Source organism: Rhamphochromis longiceps, linkage group LG6 (genome assembly GCF_057381845.1).
Source record: "Rhamphochromis longiceps isolate RC_006_pf linkage group LG6, R_longiceps_female_GT1.1, whole genome shotgun sequence".
Lineage (NCBI taxonomy): Eukaryota > Metazoa > Chordata > Actinopteri > Cichliformes > Cichlidae > Rhamphochromis > Rhamphochromis longiceps.
In genome coordinates, this window is record NC_140562.1 from 32,987,536 (window position 1) to 33,013,092 (window position 25,557).

At 38.2% G+C, this 25,557-nt stretch overlaps 1 protein-coding gene across 1 annotated transcript in view; it reads left to right on the forward strand.

The window, feature by feature from the left end:
• Positions 1-25,557, forward strand: part of LOC146668395 (cytoplasmic phosphatidylinositol transfer protein 1-like) — a 75,452-nt gene that overhangs the window by 31,912 nt on the left and 17,983 nt on the right. The window contains exon 2 of the mRNA XM_085410301.1: positions 23,558-23,706. Within this exon, the coding sequence (XP_085266427.1) occupies positions 23,558-23,706 (149 nt within the window). The remainder of the gene's footprint in view (positions 1-23,557; positions 23,707-25,557) is intronic.

The window sequence follows — 25,557 nt, forward strand, 5'->3', positions numbered from 1 at the left end:
TTTATTTATTTGATAAGGTCAGCACCAGTGCATGCTGGGACTGTTTGCGATGAAGCATTTTAAAATATTTATCTGTAAGGTCCCAGTGAATGTTTTCTTTTATTACTTTTACTTCATTAATTAGCTTATTATTATTATTATTTTTGTTGAAATGTAAAACATAAAACTGAGAAGAGCTGTGAGTTTTCATACTTGAGAGGCTAAAGTTGAATTTTTTACCAACCCGACTGAAACAGGTAACAGATTGTTAATTAAGTTTCCTGAGAAATGAATAAACTCTCTCAGTACTGTTATATTAATACGTGTGTTATGGGGGTTACATATCTGCTGTTTTGTCAAACCCACTGGCATCCCACAGCATACTGAAGGTGTCCTACAGTGCTCGCTCTGTGATACTCTGAGTTAATAGTGAGACAGATCTCACACTTACACTTTTAAACACAGGGTAACCTAAATTATTGGGACTGATTAATGTCCCAGTGCACTTTTCAGAAGTAGTTTTTCATTCCTTAATCTAAACAAGTACCCTTTGATACATAAACTTAACCAGTGAGTAAAGTACTTGAAAACTAAGCTAATAAAATAGCGAATGCAAAGCTAAGCAAAGTAGTGGGAGCATTCCTCTTAGGGCTACATTACGCTGAGTAGTGTAGCCCTAAGAGGAATGAAAGATTATGAACGTCAATAAATGAAATAGAGAATATAACATAACCATTCATTTCTTATGTTCAGACTCTATATATGGACTTATCAAAGTGCTGTTTGGCTGCACTTCCATGAGGAGACTCTCATCCGTGAGTCCAATTTAAACAGGGTTAGATTCACCATAGTGGGCTCAGTAATTTTAATTATTATTCATCCATCCACAGCTGTAATCCACTAGGCATCTGCCATATCAAATCTAAACAAATTACCTAGTGGTTTTCGGTCCACTTAGAATTTTTATAATTCCCATAATAGCAGTGCGCTCAAATAGACACAAAAAGGCAGAAGTGTGCCTTTTTAAGGCTGAGCAACATATTGTGCCATCACTGTGCGTATATGTGTAAATGCATCCCTGTACCATTTTGAGCTTTGAGCAGTGGCTGGAATACTGAAACTCTGGCTCCCCTAAGTAGTAGATCACACTTTGCATCTGTATCTGGCAAGGCAATGGATTTATTTAAAAGTTAAAAAACAAGTTTGAATTCTGCGCAGATGCCAGTTTATATAAAGCGAAGAGGTTTTTGTTGAAGATGGCTATGGATGACTGCACCCACTTTTCCACCAGAAGATAATGGTAGCTGTCCACGGTACTGAACTGTGTTTACAGCCCAAGGGGTTGGTACGCACGCACGCACACAAACACAAACACAGGCACACTCAGATCCTTGTAGTATAAACTGAGAACCTCCAGCCAATCAACAGTGTTATGTGATGATCGTTGTTATGTTTTTATTTTGTTTTAAATTTAAATTTAAAAACTATTGTACTTTTTTTGACTGCACCATTATCTATCTATCTATCTATCTATCTATCTATCTGTCTGTCTGTCTGTCTGTCTGTCTGTCTGTCTGTCTGAAAAAAATGTGTATGTGTATCTATCTCTGCATGGACTAGCCTTTCACATTCCTTCCCGCAGTCCTTATTTTCTATTTAGTGAAAAGCATACCTCAGCCATATGAGACCAACTGAGACATAGGACAACCAGCATACACTCTGGCTTAGGGTGAAAAAGTTGCACACTGGGTATGTAATGAAATGTGAAAAGGGGATGTTTTGTGGCATAATGCAGCTCTTTCAGAAAACAAAGATTAAAAAAGAGGAAAAGCACAAGAAGAAGCAATGAAAATAAAATGAAAAGTTTAAAAAAAAATAATTAAAAATTGATACTTTTGAAATGTTCACCAGATGCTCAACTTTAAGAATTCAAGCTTTAAAATCTATCAAAAGAACCTAGATCAAAGTATTTCACTGTTCCAGTTTCCATGCTGACTGAACTTAAGCTCTGCTGTTATGCAGCAAGATGGGGAAGTGTTTACTAGATGTGCAGTTTTCAGAGATAAAATGTTGGCCATGTGGTTTGTCTTGAGCTACTGCTGATTACATTCTTCAAGATGCAAATTGAGGAAAAGCACCACAGAGGTTGGATAACAGTGAGCAGAAATAGGCTGGTCAGAGGAAATAGCCTTATTTCTTGCCTTGGGTCCAAACTGATTTAGCGTAACTCTTATGCCAGCTCTCTTTTTCTCTTTGTGGGTTGATCGCACCTCTTACAGTGTTACGTCCAGCTGCTCTGGCTGGTTGGAGGATATTAAAGGCAGAAAGGGTCTGAAGGTCTGCTGTGCTTAATCCAATCCCTGCACTTCCTTTTTCAACATTGATTAGTGTATTTCTGTCAGCAGTAACCACGGGTAATGTGTGCTTCAGCAGAAAATAAGAAGTAGAGAAATTTTAGAAATCTTCCAGCTGCTTTATTTATTTTAATACTTACTTTGTGGATTTAATATTTACTTTCTTCTTGGGGTGCCAATGTAGGTTAAACAGGCGATCCATGTGCCATAAGGTAGAGGCCCATTGCAGTAAAGACTAAAAATGTGATATTTAAATGTAATAAACATGTATTATGTATGTTGAGCACCCAAAAGAATATTTCCTGAAATTTACAAGCAGAAGTTGGATGATTGGAATATTTTTGTGGCTGCTGTGAAATGCTGATTGTTTATGTAGTTCAGGGGTAGGCAACTCCACGCCTCGAGGGCCAGTGTCCTGCAGGTTTTAGATATCACCCTGGGTCAACACACCTGAATCACATGATTAGTTTAGTTCATTACCAGGCCTCTGGAGAACTTCAAGACATGTTGAGGCGGTCATTTAGCCATTTGAATCAGCTGTGTTGGATCAAGGACACATCAAAAACCTGCAGGACACCGGCCCTGGAGGCCTGGAGTTGCCCACCCCGATGTAGTTTAACGCACCTCCGGCATATTTTGTCAGAAATCTGCATTTAAGTATTTTTACATTATTGAATCTTTTAATAATGTCATAATAATAATGGATTGGATTTATATAGCGCTTTTCAAGGCACCCAAAGCGCTTTACAATGCCACTATTCATTCACACACTGGTGGAGGCAAGCTACGGTTGTAGCCACAGCTGCCCTGGGGGTAAAAAAACTCAATTACACACTCTGATTCATCAGAGTCACTTGTTGTGAAATTATTTGGCTATATACTTGGGATGGGATTGATATTGTTGCCACATTCTAGTACTGAGGCTGCAGTATATACAAAAAACGTCCATAGTTTAAACATATGGAACTGTTTTGTGTTTTTTTTTCCAGTCCTTCTGGACCCTGTCTTACATGTCTTCGTATTTCTTTGTATTTTGATGCTATTTATATCCATTTCCATCTATGAAATGCCTTCAGTACAGCTCAGCGAGGATACGTGACTTATTTTTTAGTGACTTGTTCCTTAAGCTGTTCATGTAGAAGAAATATAGGATGCTCATTAGCATATTATCAGAGAATTTAACAGTTACATGCGCTTGGATTGCCACAGATGGCTCCTAATTACCAAAAATACCACATTACACAGTACAGCTCATTTATTAGAATATACAAAAGGAATATTCAGATGTGTGCTTGTGTTCTAGGAGAAACTTCTGCAAGTAAAATAAAATACTTTGAGAATATGTTGAAAGCATTGTACATGTGTACTTGCAATCATTAAAATCGTCTGTACACATGTATATGTGACTCGTTATAGTATGAGGTTGAGCAGCTGTGTTCATTTTCACATAAGCACTATGCCTGTTGACTTAAAACCTGTAAGGACTGGGATGTATTGACAGCTGGTTTGTGTGCTTGTCCGTGTAAGTGTGCCTGAGTTTTATCCCAGAGTCTATAGCTGTAACTATAATTAGCTCTTGTGTTTTGGTTGCCTTGGTAACGCCACAAAGTCCTTGTGACTGTGGCTGTGTGTGAATGTGTGAGCGGATTTGCCTTAACAAGTGCGCTGTGGCATTTTCCCCTTATTGTTCAGCAGCGTGCTTACATATATATGTGGCATGAGGGACTAAGCCAAGCAAGCCTGTAATGCACAGAGGGCTGCTCTCGGGGTAGCACGTGATGCTCATGTTAACAACAGCAGAAAGATGAAACTGGATTGATTAATTAAGGAAATGTTTTTTCTGGGAGTTGTTTGAGCAATTTCAGCAATTGGAGTAGATACAGAGTGAATTCACATCAGTAATATTTGTAGCAGTTTATTTGCACTTTCACAACCTTCCAAGGTTATTGGGAGTAGTGCCAGTTAAACTCTGGTGTCACTTTACTCAAATAAAGCACCTGAAAGGATCTGGTCCTCATCCAAGAGAGCCACAGTGCATTCATTAAGAAAAAAACTCTTATCCAATCTGACATGCAGGGTTTTGTAGGTGTCTCGAGACTAGTATTAAAGCATGCTAGCAGTTTCTTAGGCTTGGAAAGATGAGCACAATACAAAAAAAAGGCAAACTGCACAGAGCCTCTGCTATGTTCCTTCCTGGGATTAACACGGACATAATATTAACGACAGAGTACAGGCGAGACAAGTCAGTGTGTTTACTTTAAGTTACAGTAACTGGAGTCAGATTTGTTTTGACGTTCCCTTCTGATGCCAGGACGACCGGTTGCCAGATTACTCTCCTATAATTTTGCTACTTGTGGGAATGGAAACTGTTTATAAATGCTGGTTTGCACTAACACACCAGTGTGACTGGAGACTGAACCATGTACAGAATGTTTTATGTGAGCACAAAATTATATCCATCGATAGATTTGGACATAATTTGGAATGGTGTAGTTGTTAACACTCATTCTCTCACCTGGTCACATTGCTGGTTTAAAGTGGTTAGGATGGAAAGTGCACAATTAAAAATGGAGACGGAAGTCCTGACTGGCCTTTCACAGCTAAAAGATCTTATTGTGTGGTAGATTTGGCATGGCATCAAACAGATATGAAGCATTATGAACTCTTCCATTACAGTTGAGTTAATATTTTGAGGTGGTGAGAATTAAAATACCAAAATCTTCTACATTTGCACTGAAAATAAATCTGAAGTACAGGTAGTTAATGTGGTTTATAAATAAATAAAGCATTGGTAGAAAGTACATTAATGAAAGGCAATTTCTTTTCCCTTTCTCTTTTTGAAAACAATGTCTTTGATGACCGAGGAGTAAGTGAACATGGGTGGCGAGAAATCCACCTCGGCTTACTTGCTATGCCGTCATGCTGCATTGGGAATCATTAACGTGTGTAGAATTACACCACCATGGACAGTAATGCTATCTGAACCATCATTATGCAATAGCCCAGCATGCCACTCACAAGTACACTGAATCAGTAATGCGCGGGTCACGTGAGGTGCCATATGCATTAATGCATGATGAAAGTATGAGGCATGGAGATGGTAGGGGGTGGAATATAGCAATATAAATGGGGGGGTGGGGGTGGTGGTGGTGGGGGGGGGGGGGGGGGGGGGTTATTGTTATTGCAATATCACATTAAACAGATAAGAGGTGACGTTAAAGTCAGGAGAGAAGTTGGTAAAAGTGTTTTCACATGGCTGTATCCGCACTATATGGAAGCAGGGTTTATCGTTTCCTAAATCCTATTCTGTGGTAAAATGCCAAAAGCTGTGTGCTAAATGTCTAAAAGTCTTAAATACTTAAGTCTTAAAGAATTAAATGTTACCATTAATAGTTTTGTTTCATCCTGTTTTAATCACACCCTGCTAAATCTGTCATAAGCTCATCAGCAAAGTCAGTGTGTAAAATGAATAATAAATATTGAGCAACATTTGAGAGTCATCAGTGTTGAGCAGTCTGTTGGCATGAATGAGGCAGTGAATGTGAATCTTTACTCTTGAAAAGGATTTGAATGCAGCAGTTTGTTTCCAAAGACATGGACTGTCTGTTTTTCATTAGATTTGACCTGAAAGCCTCCATCAGCCAGTGCAGTGGTCTCTTAAGTAAATCTGTCTCTCCAGTGTAATTTGTCTGCTTATTGTAGAAACGGAAGACCGGGATTTTTATTTGATGGGCATACTTTGATTTGATTTTTGGTGAACAAACATCGGCAACAGAAATAAGATTTGTAGCAAAGTTTCACTGCGTTACTCTCCCTGCACTGGTGGATAATGCAGTGCAGCACAGTTTGTGAACTAGTGTAAACTTTCAGGATGTTACAAAGCAACTGGAAAGATCAGTTTCATGATGAATGAGAGTGACACAGATGAGAAACAGTTCACAGAAGCTTTACACAATTTTCTTCTTTCAGAATAAACCCTTTCATTCACTCATTTATACAGCAGCCACTACAGTTGGATGATGTGTCAGAAATTTCAGTTGCAATCAATCCCAACTAAAAAGCTTATCGTCTGATCATGAATACATTTTACTCGATCTTATTTGTAGCAGATGGCTTGGTTGTTTTCGATGGATCCGAATAGCAATTTCATGCAATTAGGCTGTTCGATATAACGATATATATCGGATGACGTCTATTGTTTCATTTTACGCTATCGTTTATTTCGTGGTGTCGCAAAATAAACTGTTTACGGCAATATTTTTTTCATCGTTCTGATGGTCACTGTAGTGGCTATATTAATTTCTTAAAGTTCTCTCTTTCTCTTATATGTAATATAACCACACTACTGACGGACAAGCGCCTGTTTTTATGCGTTGTCGTTAGCAACAACGACGGTAACACCTTCGCATGTCCGCTTGTTTATGTTCCACATAAACCTTTCACAATAAAGCTCAAGATCCTGTTGAGACTTTTCAAAATAAACTGAATCACGTGAAAGAGCAAATTGTTTACGGATGAGAAGTAAAAAAGCCGCCAGGTGCTAAAAATAAACCTTAGACTCAAACGTTAGAACAGGCTTTTCCCTGCAGCACAAATAAAAAGGCGGCCGTTACAACTTATGTCTAAAAATGTATGTGCAACCTCTGTATGGCAAGCTGCTTGCAACTGGTTGCCAAATGCTAAAGAAATTCTTTGCAATCATTGGGCAACCACCAAATTTAGTGGGAAGGAGGTTGCTGTGCTATTTTTGCTCTGTGACTAACCCACAAGTGGAAAGAAACAATATCCATAAAGACCTATTCTTACCTTTAAAGGGATAAATGCCTTTGCTAAAGTGCCAATAAATTTCCTGATTTCATTCATAGAAATCAATAAGCTCATCCTGGCAAAGGACTGTTATTTAGATTTTATTCGCTGTCAGATTTTCAGAGCATCTCATTCAGACTTAATCAGACATTTAACAGCTTAATTAATCTAATCAGCTGTTAGTTGAGATGTTATCAGCTTAATAGTCATTTTTTGTTTTCCTTTCTTAAGCTAGAGAAACTGGCTCTAATGTTAAGACTTCTTTTTTTTTTACATATACTTAACAGTTTTTTAACAGGGTTAAGATTACTTTTTTTAAGTCTTAGAGATGGAGGTAAATATGGAGAAAAATTGTGAGATGAAGAATAGAGGAAGACGAAGGAAAAGGAAAGTGGAGGAGGCTGAAATTGATTGTCTTTAGTCCCCAATGATGAAGTAAAACCTCAACAAGCAAGGTTAAAAATAGTACAGTGAGTGGCCCTGCTGATATCACACACACACACACACACACACACACACACACACACCCCCCCCCCCCCAGTGGGGATTCCCATCAAAGCTGCTATCTGCCATCCTGACCTTTTCATTTAAGTTATGTTTGTTCACTCTCTCAATCCACCATTCATATTTACAACCTCCCCGTGCAATACAAACCATTCACCTGCACTCCTACACCCAGCCACTACATTCATAAACACTAACGGATTCAGACACAAAAGCAATCACACACAGGCTTCTTGCTATTCTTTTATTCATACCCTGCCTATATGCCGGAGGCCTGTGATTTACTGTTTTCCACAGCGGACTTGTTCTTTGAAAATACAGTTGAGTTGCTTTTATATTAGTTCCCTCAACATGTAGTAAACTGCAATGACAATGCTTAAATAAAGAGAAAGCAAAGTGGCAAATTATCTTAAATGAGCACACAGCCCACTCTGCAATGTATAGCCAAGGAAATGGGAGAGAACAGTGAAGCCCCAGGGGATTCTTTGTTGCTTCAAGTTGATAATTCATTTTGAAAAATTTAACGTTTCAGCCATCGCCATCACTTTAGGGCTATTATAGAAACTGTGTGTGTGTGTGTGTGTGTGTGTGTGTTTATGTGTCTATATCTAGGCTCAGTTTTACACATTGTTTCTACTCTGCATGATTTCTGTTAGAACAGTTATTCGAGGCCCAGCATAGGATATAAAAAAAAAATCACTCAATTGAACTGTGACTCATGCAAAGACGCTAGTCCAAGAACACAAGTATGAAGTTGAAAATAAACATAATATGGGCCCTTTTGGACATCTGCAAATGCTCGAAATATAATGCTTATTTCGTAAGCTGTTGAACTTCTCGTCTTGTCTGGCAGTAAAAATATTACTTCACAGTGACTTTAATTTACATACACACATTTTGCACTCCAAAGGAAAAAGTCTCTCTTTAAAGAAGTTCTATTGCACTTGGGGAAATAATAAAATATACATGTTATCTTTCTTGGAGATAGATGTTATGATTAACACCACTGTCAGCAATGAAGGATTGTCATTAGTATGATGTTTCTGGATTTACAGGTGCTGATTGGCAGAAATGATTCCCTTTGAAAAGTGCCCAGCTGGCAGATTTTCTCTGCTTACTGTCTTTACATTTTAATTTCAGTTTCAGTTTTATCTATATAACGCCAAATCACATCAACAGTCGCCTTACGGCACTTAATATTTTAAGGTAAAGACCCTACAATAATACAGACAGACCCCAACAATCAGACGAGTATGCACTTTGGCAACAGCCAGAAGGAAAAACTCTCTTTTAACAGGAAGAAACCTCCAGCAGAACCAGGTAGAACAAGGCTATATCAGTATGCGATGACACTTTCACTCTCAGCTTCTTTCTGTCTTGGGTGCTTGCACTCACACTCTGTCTAACTCTATTTATGTTTGTTGTATCGCTTCAAAATCTGCTTTGGATTGTTACGGTAACAATATTACAGTCACAATTCACTTATTATTTTTCACTTGTCGTTACTAATTCTAAGGTGCACTCAGTGAGACTTAGTGCATAGAGGGTTGAAACACCAGCGGTAAGTTGTAAATCAGAAGTAAATCTCAGGTAAAACTATGGCATTTTACAAGGTTAATTACATAAAGATAATTATATGTAAGAAGTATTGTTATAAGTGGAAAAAAGACATTACAAGCAGGTAACCCTCTAAACCTTTGTTCTGCAGTGAGCTGTCACTTTGTAGCTTTGTCTAGCTGCTGTCGTCAGTCTGCAGTAGTACCTCTTTGGCTACTGTGTGCAATGTCTCTGAGCAGTGAAGAGGAAGTACTTTCACACATGCATACATTTATGTGTTTTTGCAGCTCATACATTACGTTTAGCTCTTTTAGTCTGGAGAGTAAAAATAAACATGTCAAGATGAACTATTATTCTCCATGTTCAGGAAGTTCTCACAACTCCAAGAACTCTTGACCATCTGCACAGTGACAGTGTGAAGAGCAAAGCACCGATTTGTGAAAATGAAAAACAGATTCAGAGTTTCACTGACATGGAAGTGAATCGAATTAGATTATAGGGCAGTGGTGAAAAGACATATTAGTGGAGTGAATGAAGTGACAGAAGACCGATGATATGATTATAGTAAGTTATAGAGATAGACTATATAAACTATATATAGTTTTAGTTTTAGCTTATAGTTACTGACAAGCTCAGATGACACCAAGGGTGTCCTGGTCAGCACCTCATCTACTCCCACACAGGCTTCATGCCCCCTAAAATTGGATTCGATGCCCTCTCATGGCAACTGTCCGTGACGTCGTTAGAATCACAGCTTTTTGTTCTTGTCCAAGAAATGCGTTTGTAGTTGGAATAATGATAAAATACTGCACATTTCAAGAAGTTAGATGCTTTCTAATGTAATTTCTACAACATAATATCATTTCTTAAATTGTTTATAGAGAACAGATGCCTTTAGGGTAGGGAAGCATTTGTATACATTCTCCTAATATATTTAACCCTAAAAATTCGTATTTCGCCAGAAGTGCTGTACTGGTTAAAGCCAAGTTCAGTGTTGAAGCCAATCCACATTTTTTTTTTGCTATTCTCATGGTATAAAGTCCTCTGGCGCTGTTGGTAATCTTACTTACGAGTGGTATATGTATATCAGGAGCTGTAAATACACTGCTTTATTTAAAACTGTGGGATGGATTGCTTCTGAACTTGAGATATTTATGGTTAAAACAACATCAATCTTAGTAACTCTGATGAATCGTGTAGATTCTACAAAGCTCTTTTGCAAGATTCTGGATATATACAATTGAGAATTTGATTTGGTTGATAATCATCCATCTTACCACTTGTCCAATGGGGAGGGATCTAGAGCGCTTTGCACAGTTCGTAAGTCTGTCACACGGCTAACACAGAGAGGCAGACACATTTACACCTACAACCAATTTGGACTCACCAATTAAGCTAACATAAACTTGTTGTGAGGTGACAGTGTCTCCCAGCAAAAGCACAGGTTTGAAACAGAGCTAAGGGTTTGTTTACATCCTCTCAAGTTTCGGGGGGGATTTACAGTCCCTATGTTGGCCAGAAAGGACAAGGAGGGAGGATCCATTGAATCAAGAACAGTTTTCCTTATCTGCATCCTCTTCCTCCATCGTGATTTATGCTTCTCCTCAGTTCCCCCCTCTCTCTCCACATGAGATGAGGCTTTTTCCTGCCTTTTTTGAAGAATCTGTTATTGAGACTCTGATTAAATATCTCAACAGAGTTGAAAGCCGTGCAAAGGGGTAAGGTCCTCCTTTTTTTCTTATTATTTTTTGGCTTATTGCCTTTATTGCACAGTAAGTGAAGATAGACAGGATAGAGAGGAGTCGGTCGGACTTCAATCTGCAGCCCTTTGCTGCGTGTCGCCCCATCTCCCTTCCTGCTTTCCTGCCATGCAGCATGTGGTGGTCTCCTTACCCACTGAGCTAAACCGGCACCCAGTGTAACCTTTAACATCAATTGAGTCTACTTACTTTTGTCATTCTAATCTGTTATTGGCTAAGACACAAAACATTATGCTCCAAAGAGTTGGCCAATCAGCAACCACAATACAATATTGACATTGTGTTGCTCCAGTGATAATCTTCAATTCTCTACCCCAGTATTTACAGGAGTGCGATTAACGTGCAGTAAAGGGATAGAGTACCGTATTATGACATGCAAATTGCAAGCTAATATTAAATGTATTTTATTTAGGCCAGTTCAGAATAGTCAGTAATTACATTTTTGCAATTAAGAATGACAGACATCTCTGTGGGACCGAAAACAGCACAGAAGAAGTTTATTTTGATGTTTTGCTGATGTCTTCTGGTCTTAGAACAGGCACAGACAACGGCCAACCTTTTTCTGGTATAAATCACCCGTAGACAGAATGACTGATAACGCATTTAATTTAGAATTTCTGCTAATAATTTTAAGTAATATACACTCTCGCTTAACTTACTAGGTTCTGCTGTTTTATCATCCCTTTTATCACGACATTCGACATTTTTGTTATGTTACCCACAGGCAGGTCACAGATATAAATTTGCAGTGTTGCTAAATATCTCTATCGTATTTTTATATTGATATTTAGCAACATGCACTGTCCTGATTAACCCCCCCCCGAATCAAATCACCAAGAAAATAAATCTCCTATGCATGTGGTAATGCTTTGTAAGGGTGAATTTTTAACTAAAACCTAAAAAAGTAGTTCCTAAGTTTTGCCTTAACCCAACCGAACAGTGAGTCGAGTACACTTAAATATAGTAAACACAGTGAAAATATTTTGCCCTAATCTGCCAAAATATGACGTTCCTACCACACATACACACACAGATACAGACACACAGTCAAATGAACAGCAGTGTTCAAAGCAGTGACCTTAGAGACTGCAGTGCACTATTTTCATGTGACAGGAAAATAGTGCAGTTCATGGCACACTACCATGACCTTCACCCTGCCCATCTCGAGATTCGACTCAACTTTCCTTAATATATTGAACTTTTTTCTGTCCAGCTGTAATATTATCTAGGAAATCCAGCATTTGAATTAGGGACATTTTAATGTGGAAATATCAGCCAAAATATCCGGCATCTCTTTAATGCTTCAGGCTCTGTTTCTGGAAAAAACAATTATCTAAAAATACTAGTCGACAACATTTCCTGGTCCTGCACTTTCCATGACTCTTCATTTTCTTTATTGTGTCAGAGCCATCATCTAAGCCACAGCAAAAGCAGCCATCTAACTGTCTCTGGCATTGGATTTGTGTGTATAAATGTTACAGTGCATCATGTGGGTGCTAAGGCCTGTCTGCTTAGGTGATGATATGATGAATAATAATAGGTTGGGTGATTAATCATACTGTCTGCAGCAAGACGTGCATCCTGTTCCTTTGCCTCAGCTGGACAGCACTTTATCCCACATTAGCGGGAACTTGGAGCTGACAGGTATCAGGTTAAGTCACAGGTGGACACCTCAGCTCAGTTTGTTTTACTTAAAGGTCAAGGCAGTAGCCTTCGAAAGCAATGCACAACAACTGAAACATTTTTAAATAATTACTTTTTAAATGCTAATGATAATTCAGGAGGGTTTAATGGAATTGGCATTTGTTCCGTTCTTCCTGTTTTCTATAGTTTAATATTCCATCTGTGCACTTCAGCCAATGTGAAAAATGTCAACATTTTCACATAGATGGATGTTGCGCCTTGTTTATGGCATTAAATTGATTGTGACTCATTCTGTTTTGACTGATGACTGAGGTTGTCAGGCAAACAGCGTATAGTCTGAAAACGAAATAAGAACACCGCTGTTCTAACTTCGGCACACATCGAGAACATTTACCAACTGCCTCCAGGAAACTTCGAACTCAAAACAAACGGATTCGAAAATTCATTTCATACTTTTGATCAATTTTGCGAGTTAACCCCTTTGTTAAACCCTTTTTGTAAACAAGTGCAAGTGCAGAAAAAAATGACTTCTTACCAACAAAGACACACAGTACACATTCTCCGTGTGCCCACTTAACAGGGAGCAGAGAAGGTAGGAGAAGCAGAAGCATAGATGGCACTGCAGATGTGTTTGCATCCTTCACATTGATTTCTCATGTTTATAGTGCTCTGCTGGGCAACACTGATAACTTGTCTTTGTGCTTTTCTCTCTTATTCACTCAATTTCTATCTTTACCATCTTTATCTGTGTTGTTCATTTACCCTCTCTCCCTTGGCCTAATACACATACACACACACAAACACTAATTATGCCCCTTGTCTAACCTATTGACTGTCAGGCCTACAGCTAAAGGATAATCTTATCTGGAGAGTGCAGCTCAGAGCAGTGCACACTGCCACCCAGTTGATTAAATGCGCACAGAACAGGGCAAGAAGGGCTGCATGTGTCTGTCGCTCAATGTGAGTTTGTTTGTGTATATTTGCCATGATAGGTAATGAAACGGCCCTGTGGGTGTGGCATCAGTATAGGATTGTGGATGTATGTATTTCTATGTGTGTGTACCAGATGTATGTGTCGTCTTAGTGATTTTTCTGTACAATGACATTTTCTCTTACGGGTTAAGAAAACTGGAAAACTAAATTAAACTATTTTGAAGCCCAGAGCAGAATTATCTAAATGTGCTGAATTGCAAAGCTGAAAAACAGAAGGAAGAAAAAACCTTTTTTTTGTTTATTGTGTAAAAATGGAGCAATGAAATACCGGACAAATGTGAATGACTTCTGTGGATTCCAGCATATTTAAAAAAAATGTTGGGATTATGAGCAATTGAATAGTTGATTTTTGTTTGCACGTACTTTTGAAAATTTGAATCAGGAAAAATAAACGTCTGCAGCTCATGCTTACAAAAAAATTGGAAAACAGCCAAGAAAGCTGCAGCCAGTGCATCACTAATTACGGGACTTACACTAAACTCTTAGTTTTTGTCGAGATCCCAATAGTATTCACAAAGTGAGTAACCCACATTGAAGCCTACATAATCACAGGTCTTTAATATGCAGTCACTATTTTACACGTACACTTCTCCTCACAGGCTCTTTCACCCTGCAGCTAAGAGAAACACACTGAGCGAATCAGCTCACAACCCTACTTTTAAAGTTGCTCGTACAAGTTGTCAGTGTTGTAGTACCTGCCAAGCACAAAATGGTCTCTCAGTTTTGGCTGCCACAGTACTCCCAGAGGGCATTAACGTGGCCCTGTGCAAGTGGAGCACAGTGATTATCAGAGCTTTTAGTGTAGACTGTTACCGAGGAGCAGCCTTGTTAAACTGCAGGTTAATTATGTGCTCACTGATTCCATACTCATTTAGAAGAGTATTTGGCTAATGTCAGAAGCTCTCTGTGGAAGGTCATTTATTTTACTTGCTCTGGGAAAAAAAAACATCTAAAAGATTTATAGATTTCTAAATGTAACAAAAAGTCGTCTCATTTTAACGAGTGCGACCTTGTGTTATTAATGAGAAGTTTCTCGAGTTATTGTTGTCTCAATCTGATGGGAGTCTGGTGTTTGGAAAGGCTACATATTTCCATCTTACATCTTTCTATCTTACTCAGCTAATGATAAATCACCGTGTGTCTCATAAGTGAAGGCAAATTTCATTTTCTCTGCAAAACATAATTTGCACTACATCAGATTAACCAGTAATCTGCGCTTGGAAAGCAAAGTATAATTCAAACTAGCGTATTATGTGGTTCAATTGAATAATGGGATTCATCTTAATTACGCAACGATGGTAAAGTGTGCTGTAGATTTAAACTTGTCTCATTTGTCAGGCTCTTTAAGCCAACTCAATAGAGCAAGCTTGATACTGATCTTGATACTGTAGCGTGTGCCTAGTTTTATTACAGTTAAACGAATCATGGAATAAATGAAATCCTGTCTGGGTAAGTAAACTGCTTGATAATAGCATTTTGTAAGCTTCATCATACAAAATCAGGTTTGCAAAGGTGGACTGAGTATTTATTACATAGTAAGGGATATTGATACTTTAATTACATTATATGTAATGTAATATTAGTATATTAAGTTAATTGTCTTTTTTTTTATTTTAAGCACACCTTTAAATGAATTGTCAACTTTATTAATCACATATTTGGAAATTTGATATGTGTGGTATGAATGAATCAGGGTTTATACTGTAACATTATTTTGTGCCAATGGTGATGTTGACTGGACATCAAAATCATAATATCAAGCTATTTATTTATTTCTGCTATATCTGCAAGAGCTTTGAAGATACTCGAAATCCAACTGTTGACCTTTTGCTGAACATTTGTTTTCAAAAGGCCAAAGAAAATGACAAACAATTTTCTGTGATGTTTTTGCTACTCTTACACTTAGTCTTTTTTTTTTTTTTTTTTAGCACAATTAAAACTAATTCTTAACAGCAACATTAGACTTAACTTTCATGCTAAATTGAATCAGTGGGTCTTTTGTTTAAGTGCTACAGCCTAAGTCTTATCTTTAATGAAAAGCTAAGTTCAAGATCTTTCATCACTGTGTCGTTCTGAGGGTGCAAGCGGAGCCAAAGTACTCAAGACCTCCACGTCTTTGATGAGAGATGTTGTCACACAGGAGGGGGATAATCTCTCAGACAGTTAATAATTCTATATTTTCCCCAATCCATTCTGGTCGGCCTTTATTTATTGCTCTCGTTCATTTCAGTTCCCTCTACTCTGTATGCAGAGGCCTGGAAACAGAGTGACATACACTGCTAATCATACCCCCTCTCTCCTTTTCTGCTGTCTCCCTATCCCTTCCCTGTCCCTTACTTCAATAATCCCTCCCCTTTTTCCCTCTTCTTCTCTTTTATCTTTCTCCCTCATTATCCGATGTCCACTCCCAATCGCTCTCAGCAACAGACGATACAAGGATCAACCATTTTATCAGTATTGCCACTGCAGAAGCATGTCTGAGTCTAGACACTAAGCCGTTAGGACTGGTAGCAGTAGTACTCCTTTTTTGGTTAATGAGGGATTTCTGTTTATGGTGTCTTTAGATATTGCAACTTTGGACAAAGCTTTTGTTATTTCTTTAAGGCAATAGGTTGGCAGAAGAAAAGTGAAGCATAAGTAAGATGGGGGGGAAAGGGAGGAAAAAAAAAAGAAGAATGCATATTTGAAATTATGTGATAATCAAGTGATAATAGTATTTTTCTGAGGGTGAGCTCAGACATGCTGAATGCAAATTAGCGCTAGATGTTTTAGGGCTAAATGACTCCTCATATTTTATAATTAAGAACTTCATATCAATGACAGTGATTTTATTATTTCACAGCAATGATTCCCCTCTAGATATTTGTGTTATTATTCTTTTACATTAGATGAAAGAACCAGCAAAATAATGTCTGTCACTCCATTCTTTGTAGCTTATGGATGTAAATAAAACTCATAGCAAAGTATTCAATGGCTGTATATACTTCTATATGTCTCCTACTATGTTCAGTGCAGATATCACTACTTTTCAAAAGTTATAATATATCCATTAAGATATAACATAACTTTTGCCCATTTTGTTGACTATTTTTCCTTCATTGGTCACTATATGGAATGCAGTTGCATCGGTGACTTCAGTGCGTCTTGATGGATACGCTGACGTGCTCTACAGGCTTGCTTTTATGGACACTTGAGCTGATGTTGGATTGATTCATGTTAGCAGCCTTTGTATTGTTTGTTTTGGTCTTCATTATAGTGCCATTTTGTGGTCTGTTTACAGGTAGTTGAATGAGTTAGTTGTGTTGCTTTGTGGTGCAAACACAACTAACTTTCCAGTAACGTCGATCAAGTTCAAGGGACAAAGTCTCTGCTATCTGCTATGCCAGACATTTGGTTTTCGTGTCGATGGTACGTTATTCAATTTCAATTCAATTCAGTTTTATTTATATAGTGCCAAATCACAACAACAGTTACCTTGAGGCCCGTAACCCTTGTGGTGTCCTCGGATCAAAGATGGTCCCTAGGTGAATGGCAAACAAGCATATGGGAATCCCGAGGACACTGTAAGGTAATAACCCTACAATAATACAGTGAAACCCAACAATCAGACAACCACCATTTGAGTGAGCACTTTTGCAACAGTGGGAAGGAAAAACTCCCTTTTAACAGGACGAAATATGCTACAACTGGTTGGGTTGAGTGGAGGGAGAAGGGACAAAAGACATTAATTAATAATGATTCATAATTAAGTGGTATCATTTGTTGACTATCCGTTTTTGTGATGTAGTGTTCATACGACATTCAGGAAACTTCAAGGGGACATTTGTAAATAGCACATGCGGGCACTTCTTCAGGTAGTGATTTTTTATTGGCAGATTTCCAATATTGGTCGATCATGTTCATTTAATTGTAGAATGCTAAATAATTGAGATTAAATTAGATTATTTGCCTTACATGGAAATTTAGGGATGATTATGCAGTTTGCACATACAGGCACTCAAGCAAGATGCCGTAGTTGGCTCATCTCACGTCCGTAAGAATGTAGTCATCTTAGTTTGTGAGTTTGGGTTTCAGTGAACTAGCCCAGGACCTCGTAATTGGGGGCGATGATGACAACACACTCTAGTTTATTATTATTGATTAATGAGCAACAACAAACCAGAGTGCCTTGTTATCAGAAAAATCAAATAAAGGCAAGGCAAGCACTGGCCAGCTGTGTCATAAAGCTAAATGATTGATCACGCTGTGAAGATTTCCAGAAAAGGGAAAGAATGAGTGTAACTCAACAGAACAGCTTTCACAGAAGTGATTACTCCAAAGGGAGAAAATAGCAGGTTACTGAACTAATCAGTACAAGACTTTTTTATTCTGTTTTTGTTGCTGTTCAAACCTTTCGGTGTACTGGGTAGCCTCTTTTTGGCTTCTTCGTGATTGAGGATATTAATGGTGGGGTGTTTTTTTAATATTTTAAAATCATCACACTGACCCACAAAAGAGGGCAAGATGACGTATGCTAGTCCTTGATATTTTTAAAGGCCACTACAACTCATCAATGTCAAAATGAATGGACGAGGACACGTCTTGTCTAAATGAATAGTGAATTAAGATGATGTCACACTTGTGTTCAAAGCTTTTATTTCAAGGTGACAGTACCTCACTTGCATTTAATTTGTCATTACTCACAAAACTCCAGATATCTTTGTGACGCTCCCCTTACTTTGTCCTCTGCCACTGCAGTGTCTTTCAGTTGACACTACTCACCTCACTGGTTTTTGTGTGGCGCACAGGAAAGCAATGGAGTGCATATGCATTATTTACAGTAGCTCTTAGCTTATCAGGCTGGATCTCTTCCACAGCCCAGAGCTGTTTTTAGAAGCTTTTGAGACTTCATTGAAGAGGTGAGCTTTTATTAATAAAGCAGGCCATGACTCAGATTAGGAGAGACAAAACTGATATGATGCAAAAATAACATGCATTTTGCCCTGGATGTTACTGTAATGGCTTCTTGACAGTGATGTAAGAACTTAATGTAATTAATAACTTTAGATGATTCAGCTTTGGGTATATGCTGTAATAATAAGTTAACACAAACCTTTTTATTTTTGTAAAAAGTATTCTATAGCCCAAAAACTCATATAGTGTCCATTGTCACTGCTGATCTCATGGACATTCCATCTAGTCAGCTGTTTTCTCATTGCTTAACCAATTCAGGGTTGCTGGAGTCTTTCCCAGATGTCATAGAGTAAGAGCCAGGGTACAGCCTGGACAGGTAGCTAGTCTATCACGGTGTATACATATGGTCCATGACAGATTTATTGTCTGTGATTGAGCTATCTGAAAGTCAACATATTACAAGCAGAGTAAATGAAACCATTGACTCGTTTAAGTGTTATAACCAAGGAAATAAATGCCTAAGTACTGTTTACATAAGATTGAATAGGCCTGCCCTTGCATAAAACTTGAAGGTTGGCTATGCATTTCAGGACTTCAGAGGTTGTGCAGTACAGAGCACTACACTGTACACGGGTTATTTCAGGACTAAGCCTGATGTCAAAATGTCCTGAAGGTATGCTGTGAGTGCAGAAAATGTCCTATGCCTGATGAATTTCATAATCTTGCAACATGACAGCCCTGTGCTAGACTGAACTCACTGAACTTCATTGAACTTCACTGAACTTTTTAGTGGGTTCTGCACTGCTGCTGCTAAAGTGGGCTTAGCAGCAGTGGTGCTTTTTAGACGTAAGTGGCTGTTAAAATGGCTACGTGTTGTGATTATTATCAGCTTAGTTTTTGTTTGTTTCATTACATTACACTCACTATATGTATACTGTTGTCAGTTGAAAGCAACTTTGGCTATTTGATGGACATCGTGCAGCTGTTAGTGCTGAGCTGCATGAACAGTTAGAATCATATATTTCCAGAGCTAAAAAGAGATTTAATATTGGCTGTAATTTTCAGTAGGTAACCAGAAACCCAACTCCAAATGAGCGACGGTGACTCGGGAGGTAAGAGCAGATAGCCTACTAATCAGAATGTTGGAATGTTGGCGGTTCAATCCCACCAACCTCAACATATCTGCTGTTCTTCAGCAAGTGTTGAACCAGTTTTTTATGACTTAAAAATGTCATAAAATGCAATCCTGTGTTAATGTGTATGAAAAGGACTTGTAGTGTAAAAGAGTTCTGAGTGGTCAGCAAGACTAGAAATGTGCTATCTAAATGCCAGTCCATTTAACACTAATTACGTGAGCTGTATCTGAGGCATTGACCATAGTATGTTATGTAATGAATTAAATGTCACATGGTGTTTGGTTCACTGCTTGGCCTGTCTCTCCTCATGGCTCACTGAAATTCAAAAACTGTGCAGTACCAGTACTTTGAAAATTGAAAGCGAATTGAAATGTGAAATGTGGTATTATTGTAAATTGAGATGTTGGAGAGGAAGGGTTTTTTTTGTGAAACTATGATTTATACACAATTATTACTGTTTTGGCTTTAATGTGAGAGCAACGCAGTACAAGGCATTTTTTTTCTTACTGTTTATCAGTGCTGCAGTAGTAGTGGTTGGAATACTTTTTTAAACTTAGCTTCATCTCGTTTCAAGTTTTTATGAGGAATCTTAAACTGTAGTCTAGGTTAGAGTGTTTAACCAAAACCATCCGTCTGAGCCAGTGTGTGTTATGTTGAATACAGAGGTTTGGGTTTTTTGTTTTTTTGCTAAAATAAAATTCACTTCATTTTGGCTTTTATTTGACCAGTGGAAGGAGGGAGAATGCCCGTACGTCTTAATTTTTCACTGTAGCCTGCTTCTGCTTCCAGATCTCCACTCTGCTAGTGTTGTGCTTAGACAACTATCTTTATGGTTAGTGGGTATGTGTGCATGGTGTGTGTGTGTGTTCACGGATGTAATGTACGTGCATGCATGCATGTTTCTATCTGTGTGAAACAACGAATACATATCATTGCCCAGAGCAGTGTGTGGGCCAAACAGCCACAAAGGATTTGAGTCATTGTGTTACTTTCACAGTGAAACTAGTCCACCACAGAGGATGCAGAGCCAAGGTGATGCAGCTGTGCCTGTGACCTTTAATGCATAGATTGCATGAATGCATGGGGGGGGAAAGTGATATAGCTAAGGAATGTAAGCACGGGAAACACATTATGTCAGGTTTCATTCAACAAAAGCACTCTATTTAATTGTTGCTTTGGTGTCATAACAGAAAATGTATGTAAAATAGGCTTATTGTGTGCCTTACCTATGTGCCTACATGTTTTGCGTATATTTATGTGGCTTTCTGCCCCTGTTGACGACATCATGTATCATGATCTTAGACAGAGTCTTCTTTTCATTAAATCGATAGCATTACATGAGGGTTTCAGGTGTTTAAAATTCAAAAGGGAGGATTTTTTCTTTCCTCGTGGCCCATGCTTAATCAGAACTAATCAAAAGCTATACTAATTCATCATCTGTGTCCTACTCTGTGTATGTGTCCTGCTCTGGTGGGAGTGTGTATTTTTCAAATGATTACACTCTTGTCCCTGAGGCTCTGTTGGCCACTGAAAGCTCTGTTAAGCATAACAATCACCATCACCTCTCCTCAGCAGGACACTTAGACTTATTAGTTTCAGGGAATTAACATGTTTGTAAAGCGATAATAACACGGTGTTGTATTTTATGTTTTCACCAGACTATTAGTTAATTGGGCTAATTAAGTCAGAAATATACACTCACACTAACATAATAGGTTGTATGTATATTATTTGACCCCCATGCAGCTACTTTGAGGTATTGTGTGCAAGTACATATGTACTGTATTTGACTAAATATGGCGGCCTGGAAATAACGAACTAGAAAATCTTCCGTGTTAAATATTCATCACGCGAGTGATAAAGTTAACTTTCTAAAAACCACACACGCAAAGCCTCCATGATGAAATCTCTGCTTTAACCGTTTCATGTCGTTTTATTTTATGCCTGTTTATTAAAAAAACAGAAAGAAAGAAAATTTAGAGGCCTGCTGGGAGTTTGTTTGGGCGACTATCTGAGCACCTCTCATTTTCCCTCGACAGGACATCACAGCTTAGCTAACAGCTGAGGCTGGAAAAGGTCAGCTGAATCCACAGAAATATGGTTAATTTGATTTACCAGGGCAAACTTTCCTGGTTTTTTAATCTTTTGTGAAGCTAGTATCTCTTAGTGAAGAGCTCAGACTGTTTATGCCTCACCTTTATGTTTCCTTATTCATTTAATTATAATCACTCTAGAATTTACAGTTGTCTGTATCCTCTGTATCTCTTTGATTTGCCATCCTTTGATCCTCTTCAGTCTTTCTCTCACACTCAGCTCTTGACCTCCTCTTTAAAAATCAGTCTTTCTCCTTTTTTGTCTTTTTACACAGAACAATGCTTTGGATTTATGCATAGCTACACTTATTTGGTTAATTGAAAACGTTCCAGTGTGCTGCAGAGACATGTTCTATAGCAGCGGTCCCCAACCCCCGGGTCTCGGACCGGTACCGGTCCGTGAGTCGTTTGGTACCGGGTCGCGAGAGTTGAGGCTCAGGTGTGAAATGTATAGTTTTCAGGGTTTTAATCGGTTTTCAGCGTTATTTTGTTATCGTTTACTCGGTTTTCCTTGGTCTTTTCACGCGTGTTATGAATAAATTTTCTTTTTTTCGGTACTGGTACTAGTTTTATTTTGTTGTATTTATCCGTGACACATTAAAGGCCGGTCCATGAAAATATTGTCGGGCATAAACCGGTCCGCGGTGCAAAAATGGTTGGAGACCGCTGTTCTATAGAACAGAAGTTCCTTTGCCATACAACAGCAATTTTTACCTTTGTACAGAGATCCATTATTGCAGAAGAAGCATCTGAGACTTCATTTTGTTTTCTATGTTTGCTTTCAGTGAAATCAGGAGTAACATTAAATGCAGTAAATACACAATGATTGTTGACTGCAAGATAAGCAGGTGGAATTCATTGTTGCATAAACATATAATTTTTACTTCGTGATTGACTAAAGTGTCTCTTCAGTCACAGTTTAATTACTCTTTTATAATTTTAGCTTTGTAGAAATTCTTGACGTCATCTTACTAGAACACAGTCCCTGTCTGGTTGTTTGCCCAGAAAGTCCCACATGAGCAGGAGTTGAGCAACCCAAATTGGTACGTAGCTACATCTTAGGCCCTGAAGGTTCTTATCTAGATCAGATATTAGGATGTCCTCATGTTGCCTATCAGCCACCTGGCAACGGACTGAAATCACAGACCACACAATACTATAGCATGTGCTATTAATTAGTTATAAAATTAAAAATTCAAATGTTAAGGCTAATGGATTAAGAGAATGTATTTATCTGCTTCATCTTGTAACATTTCTCTGAGGTGATCTACAGTGCTAAACTCCACAGGAAAAAAAGTACCATGCACGTATTACTGAGGTAACTTGTGCATCAAAAGGTGTAGAAGTGTATAAGCCAAGTTTGCTGTTAGCATGGGTGCTTTGATGCCCTGCTGAGTTCCCTTTGATTCTATTTCTCTTAAGCTCTACATATGTAATCGCTGACTAAAAGGAAGGTGACCATAACTGCTTTTGGCATATGCTTCTCTGTGGCTGCAGTGATAACAGCAAATTAGACTGAGTCAAGGGTGCAGTTAGTGAAGCACAGTTCGAGGCTCTTTTTTAGGTGTCATTAGTGAATCACAAACTGTGGATTTTTTTTCTTGTACTTTTTGTTAGTGTTATTAGATTCTGGTAATGGTGTTATGACATTATCAACTGGATATTTGCTTTTAGAAATAAAAAATAAAGTACGACTGGCGCACCTTTTCATTTGTAATTTAACTGTGGATGAACTTTTTCGGTGAAATCTTTTGTTATCAGTGTTTCTTTCTGATTCTGTCACAGTTTTGGTTGCTTCGGAGTGTGAACTCACCCTGTCTGTGCGTTTTGTCTTTTAGTACCGGATTGGGCAGCTGTACATGATCAGTAAACACAGCCATGAGCAGAGCGATCGAGGGGAAGGGGTGGAGGTTGTCCAGAACGAACCGTATGAAGACCCGGCACATGGCCAAGGACAGTACACAGAGAAACGAGTCTACCTCAACAGGTCAGTGGAATATTCTCCTGCTAGTTGAATGCCCGACATGTGATTAATTAGTAGTGTGTGGGCTACTTTTATATGCTGGCCACCATTAATCTAATCTAATTTTCATTTGGTCTCCAACCAGTTCCTGAACATTTCTGTTTGCTGTCTTTCTCTGGCAGAATCTTCTTGCCCACAGAACATATTTTGTTTGTTTGTTTCAGAAATGGAACGAACAAATTCAATCCCTATGGTTGAATATTTACAGAAAAGACTACTCAGTGAATGCAATGAATCAAAATGAATCAAAAACTTCCCACACTGACTGGCAGAACTAAACTCTGTAGAAGTTTACCAGAAAGCCAAATGCTTGTGGGATTGTTGTTTTAAAGGCTATTCTCGCCACCTGGGACCTAATTCCCTGTTCCTAAATGCAGTCAATCCAAAAAAAAGCAATGCAGGGGTTAAAATCGTGATATAGTTTAACAAGAAATACTTCAAATTGCCTAAACACCGCTTGCAGTGTTTCCTGGTGATGAACTATTTGCTTATATTTACAGCATTTCTTCCCGATGACACGAGTGCTTGCAGGATGTGGTAATTTCAGGTAATTTGGTAAAAAATGATTAGACCTAAAATTGTTCTTGTTTGTCTGAGGCAAAGATGTACAATCTAATCACAATGGCCTCTGCATCGAGAAGCATCGAGAAGCATCAAGTCCATTCATTGTATCTTTGGTTGTTTAATGACAAGACTGGCAGTATTGTTGTTAATTTTTTTATTTTAATGAATGATTAATTACTTATTTGTTATAATGAATTGTCATTTAAATATATATAATTATTATTACGAATTAAAATGAAAGTTAGCAAGAAATACATTATTAAAAAATGAAAAGGTGGAAATTTTTTTGCGGAAAAAATATGACAGAGCCTAAACGAGGTCAAGAGAGAGAAAATGGAAGAAGGCAGAGATGCTGTAGGCCATTTGTCTGAGCACAAATACCCGTGTCAGCATTCGCTATGCCAGGGAACTAATTATGTTGAGTCAGCACACCTCTGCTCTGCAGAGGAAATGAAGAAGGCAAAGGCAGCATACAGAGATCGTCTGGATCTCCATTCAGATATTTTCAGTCGGTTTGCTTTGTATTGAACTAGAAATTTATATAGATAAATTGAGTATTTTGAGCAACAGTGTTCAGGAAGACACTTGCTTGGAGCTTTGTTTAAACAGAAATGAAAGGCAACAGTTGCTTTGTACAAAAAAAAGACCTTAGGCTATAATCTTCATTCACACTGTAAGGTGGAGCAGTTCTGTGAAATTTTTGTGAAATTTTGCCAATATCTAAGGAGCGATATTTACTCATTTCAGAGCAGTTCATTCATGCGCACCAACAAAATTGTCATTCAGGCAAGGAGAAAAAAGAGGGACAGAATTGTATTCTAAACACTTAAACTCTCAGCTTTGATGGATGTTTGCATTTGCAGTTAGATGGAGATCTAGAAAACACTAACCTTTCCACAGCAGCTGACATTTTGATGGAGTGAAATGTATGAGTGCGTAAATGTGTGTCTGTGTTTGGCAGAATTCAAAAGCTCCACATATTGATGATGAACATCCCTGTGGTTTAATTCGAAACCCTCACTTCTCAATGGAAATAACAGCTGCGTTCCTCTGTCAACCACTCAAGCTGCCTTTTATATCTCTGTCTTACAATATTTGTAGTGAAAAAATGATCAAGGAATTCTTACTAGATGGTGCATAATCATGGAAAACAACTGATGTGCTTTCACATGAAGTGAAATGGCATTCTTAATTTATTGCCTTAAAACAAACAAACACACAAACCTGGGTAATATCAGCAGAACCCAACAG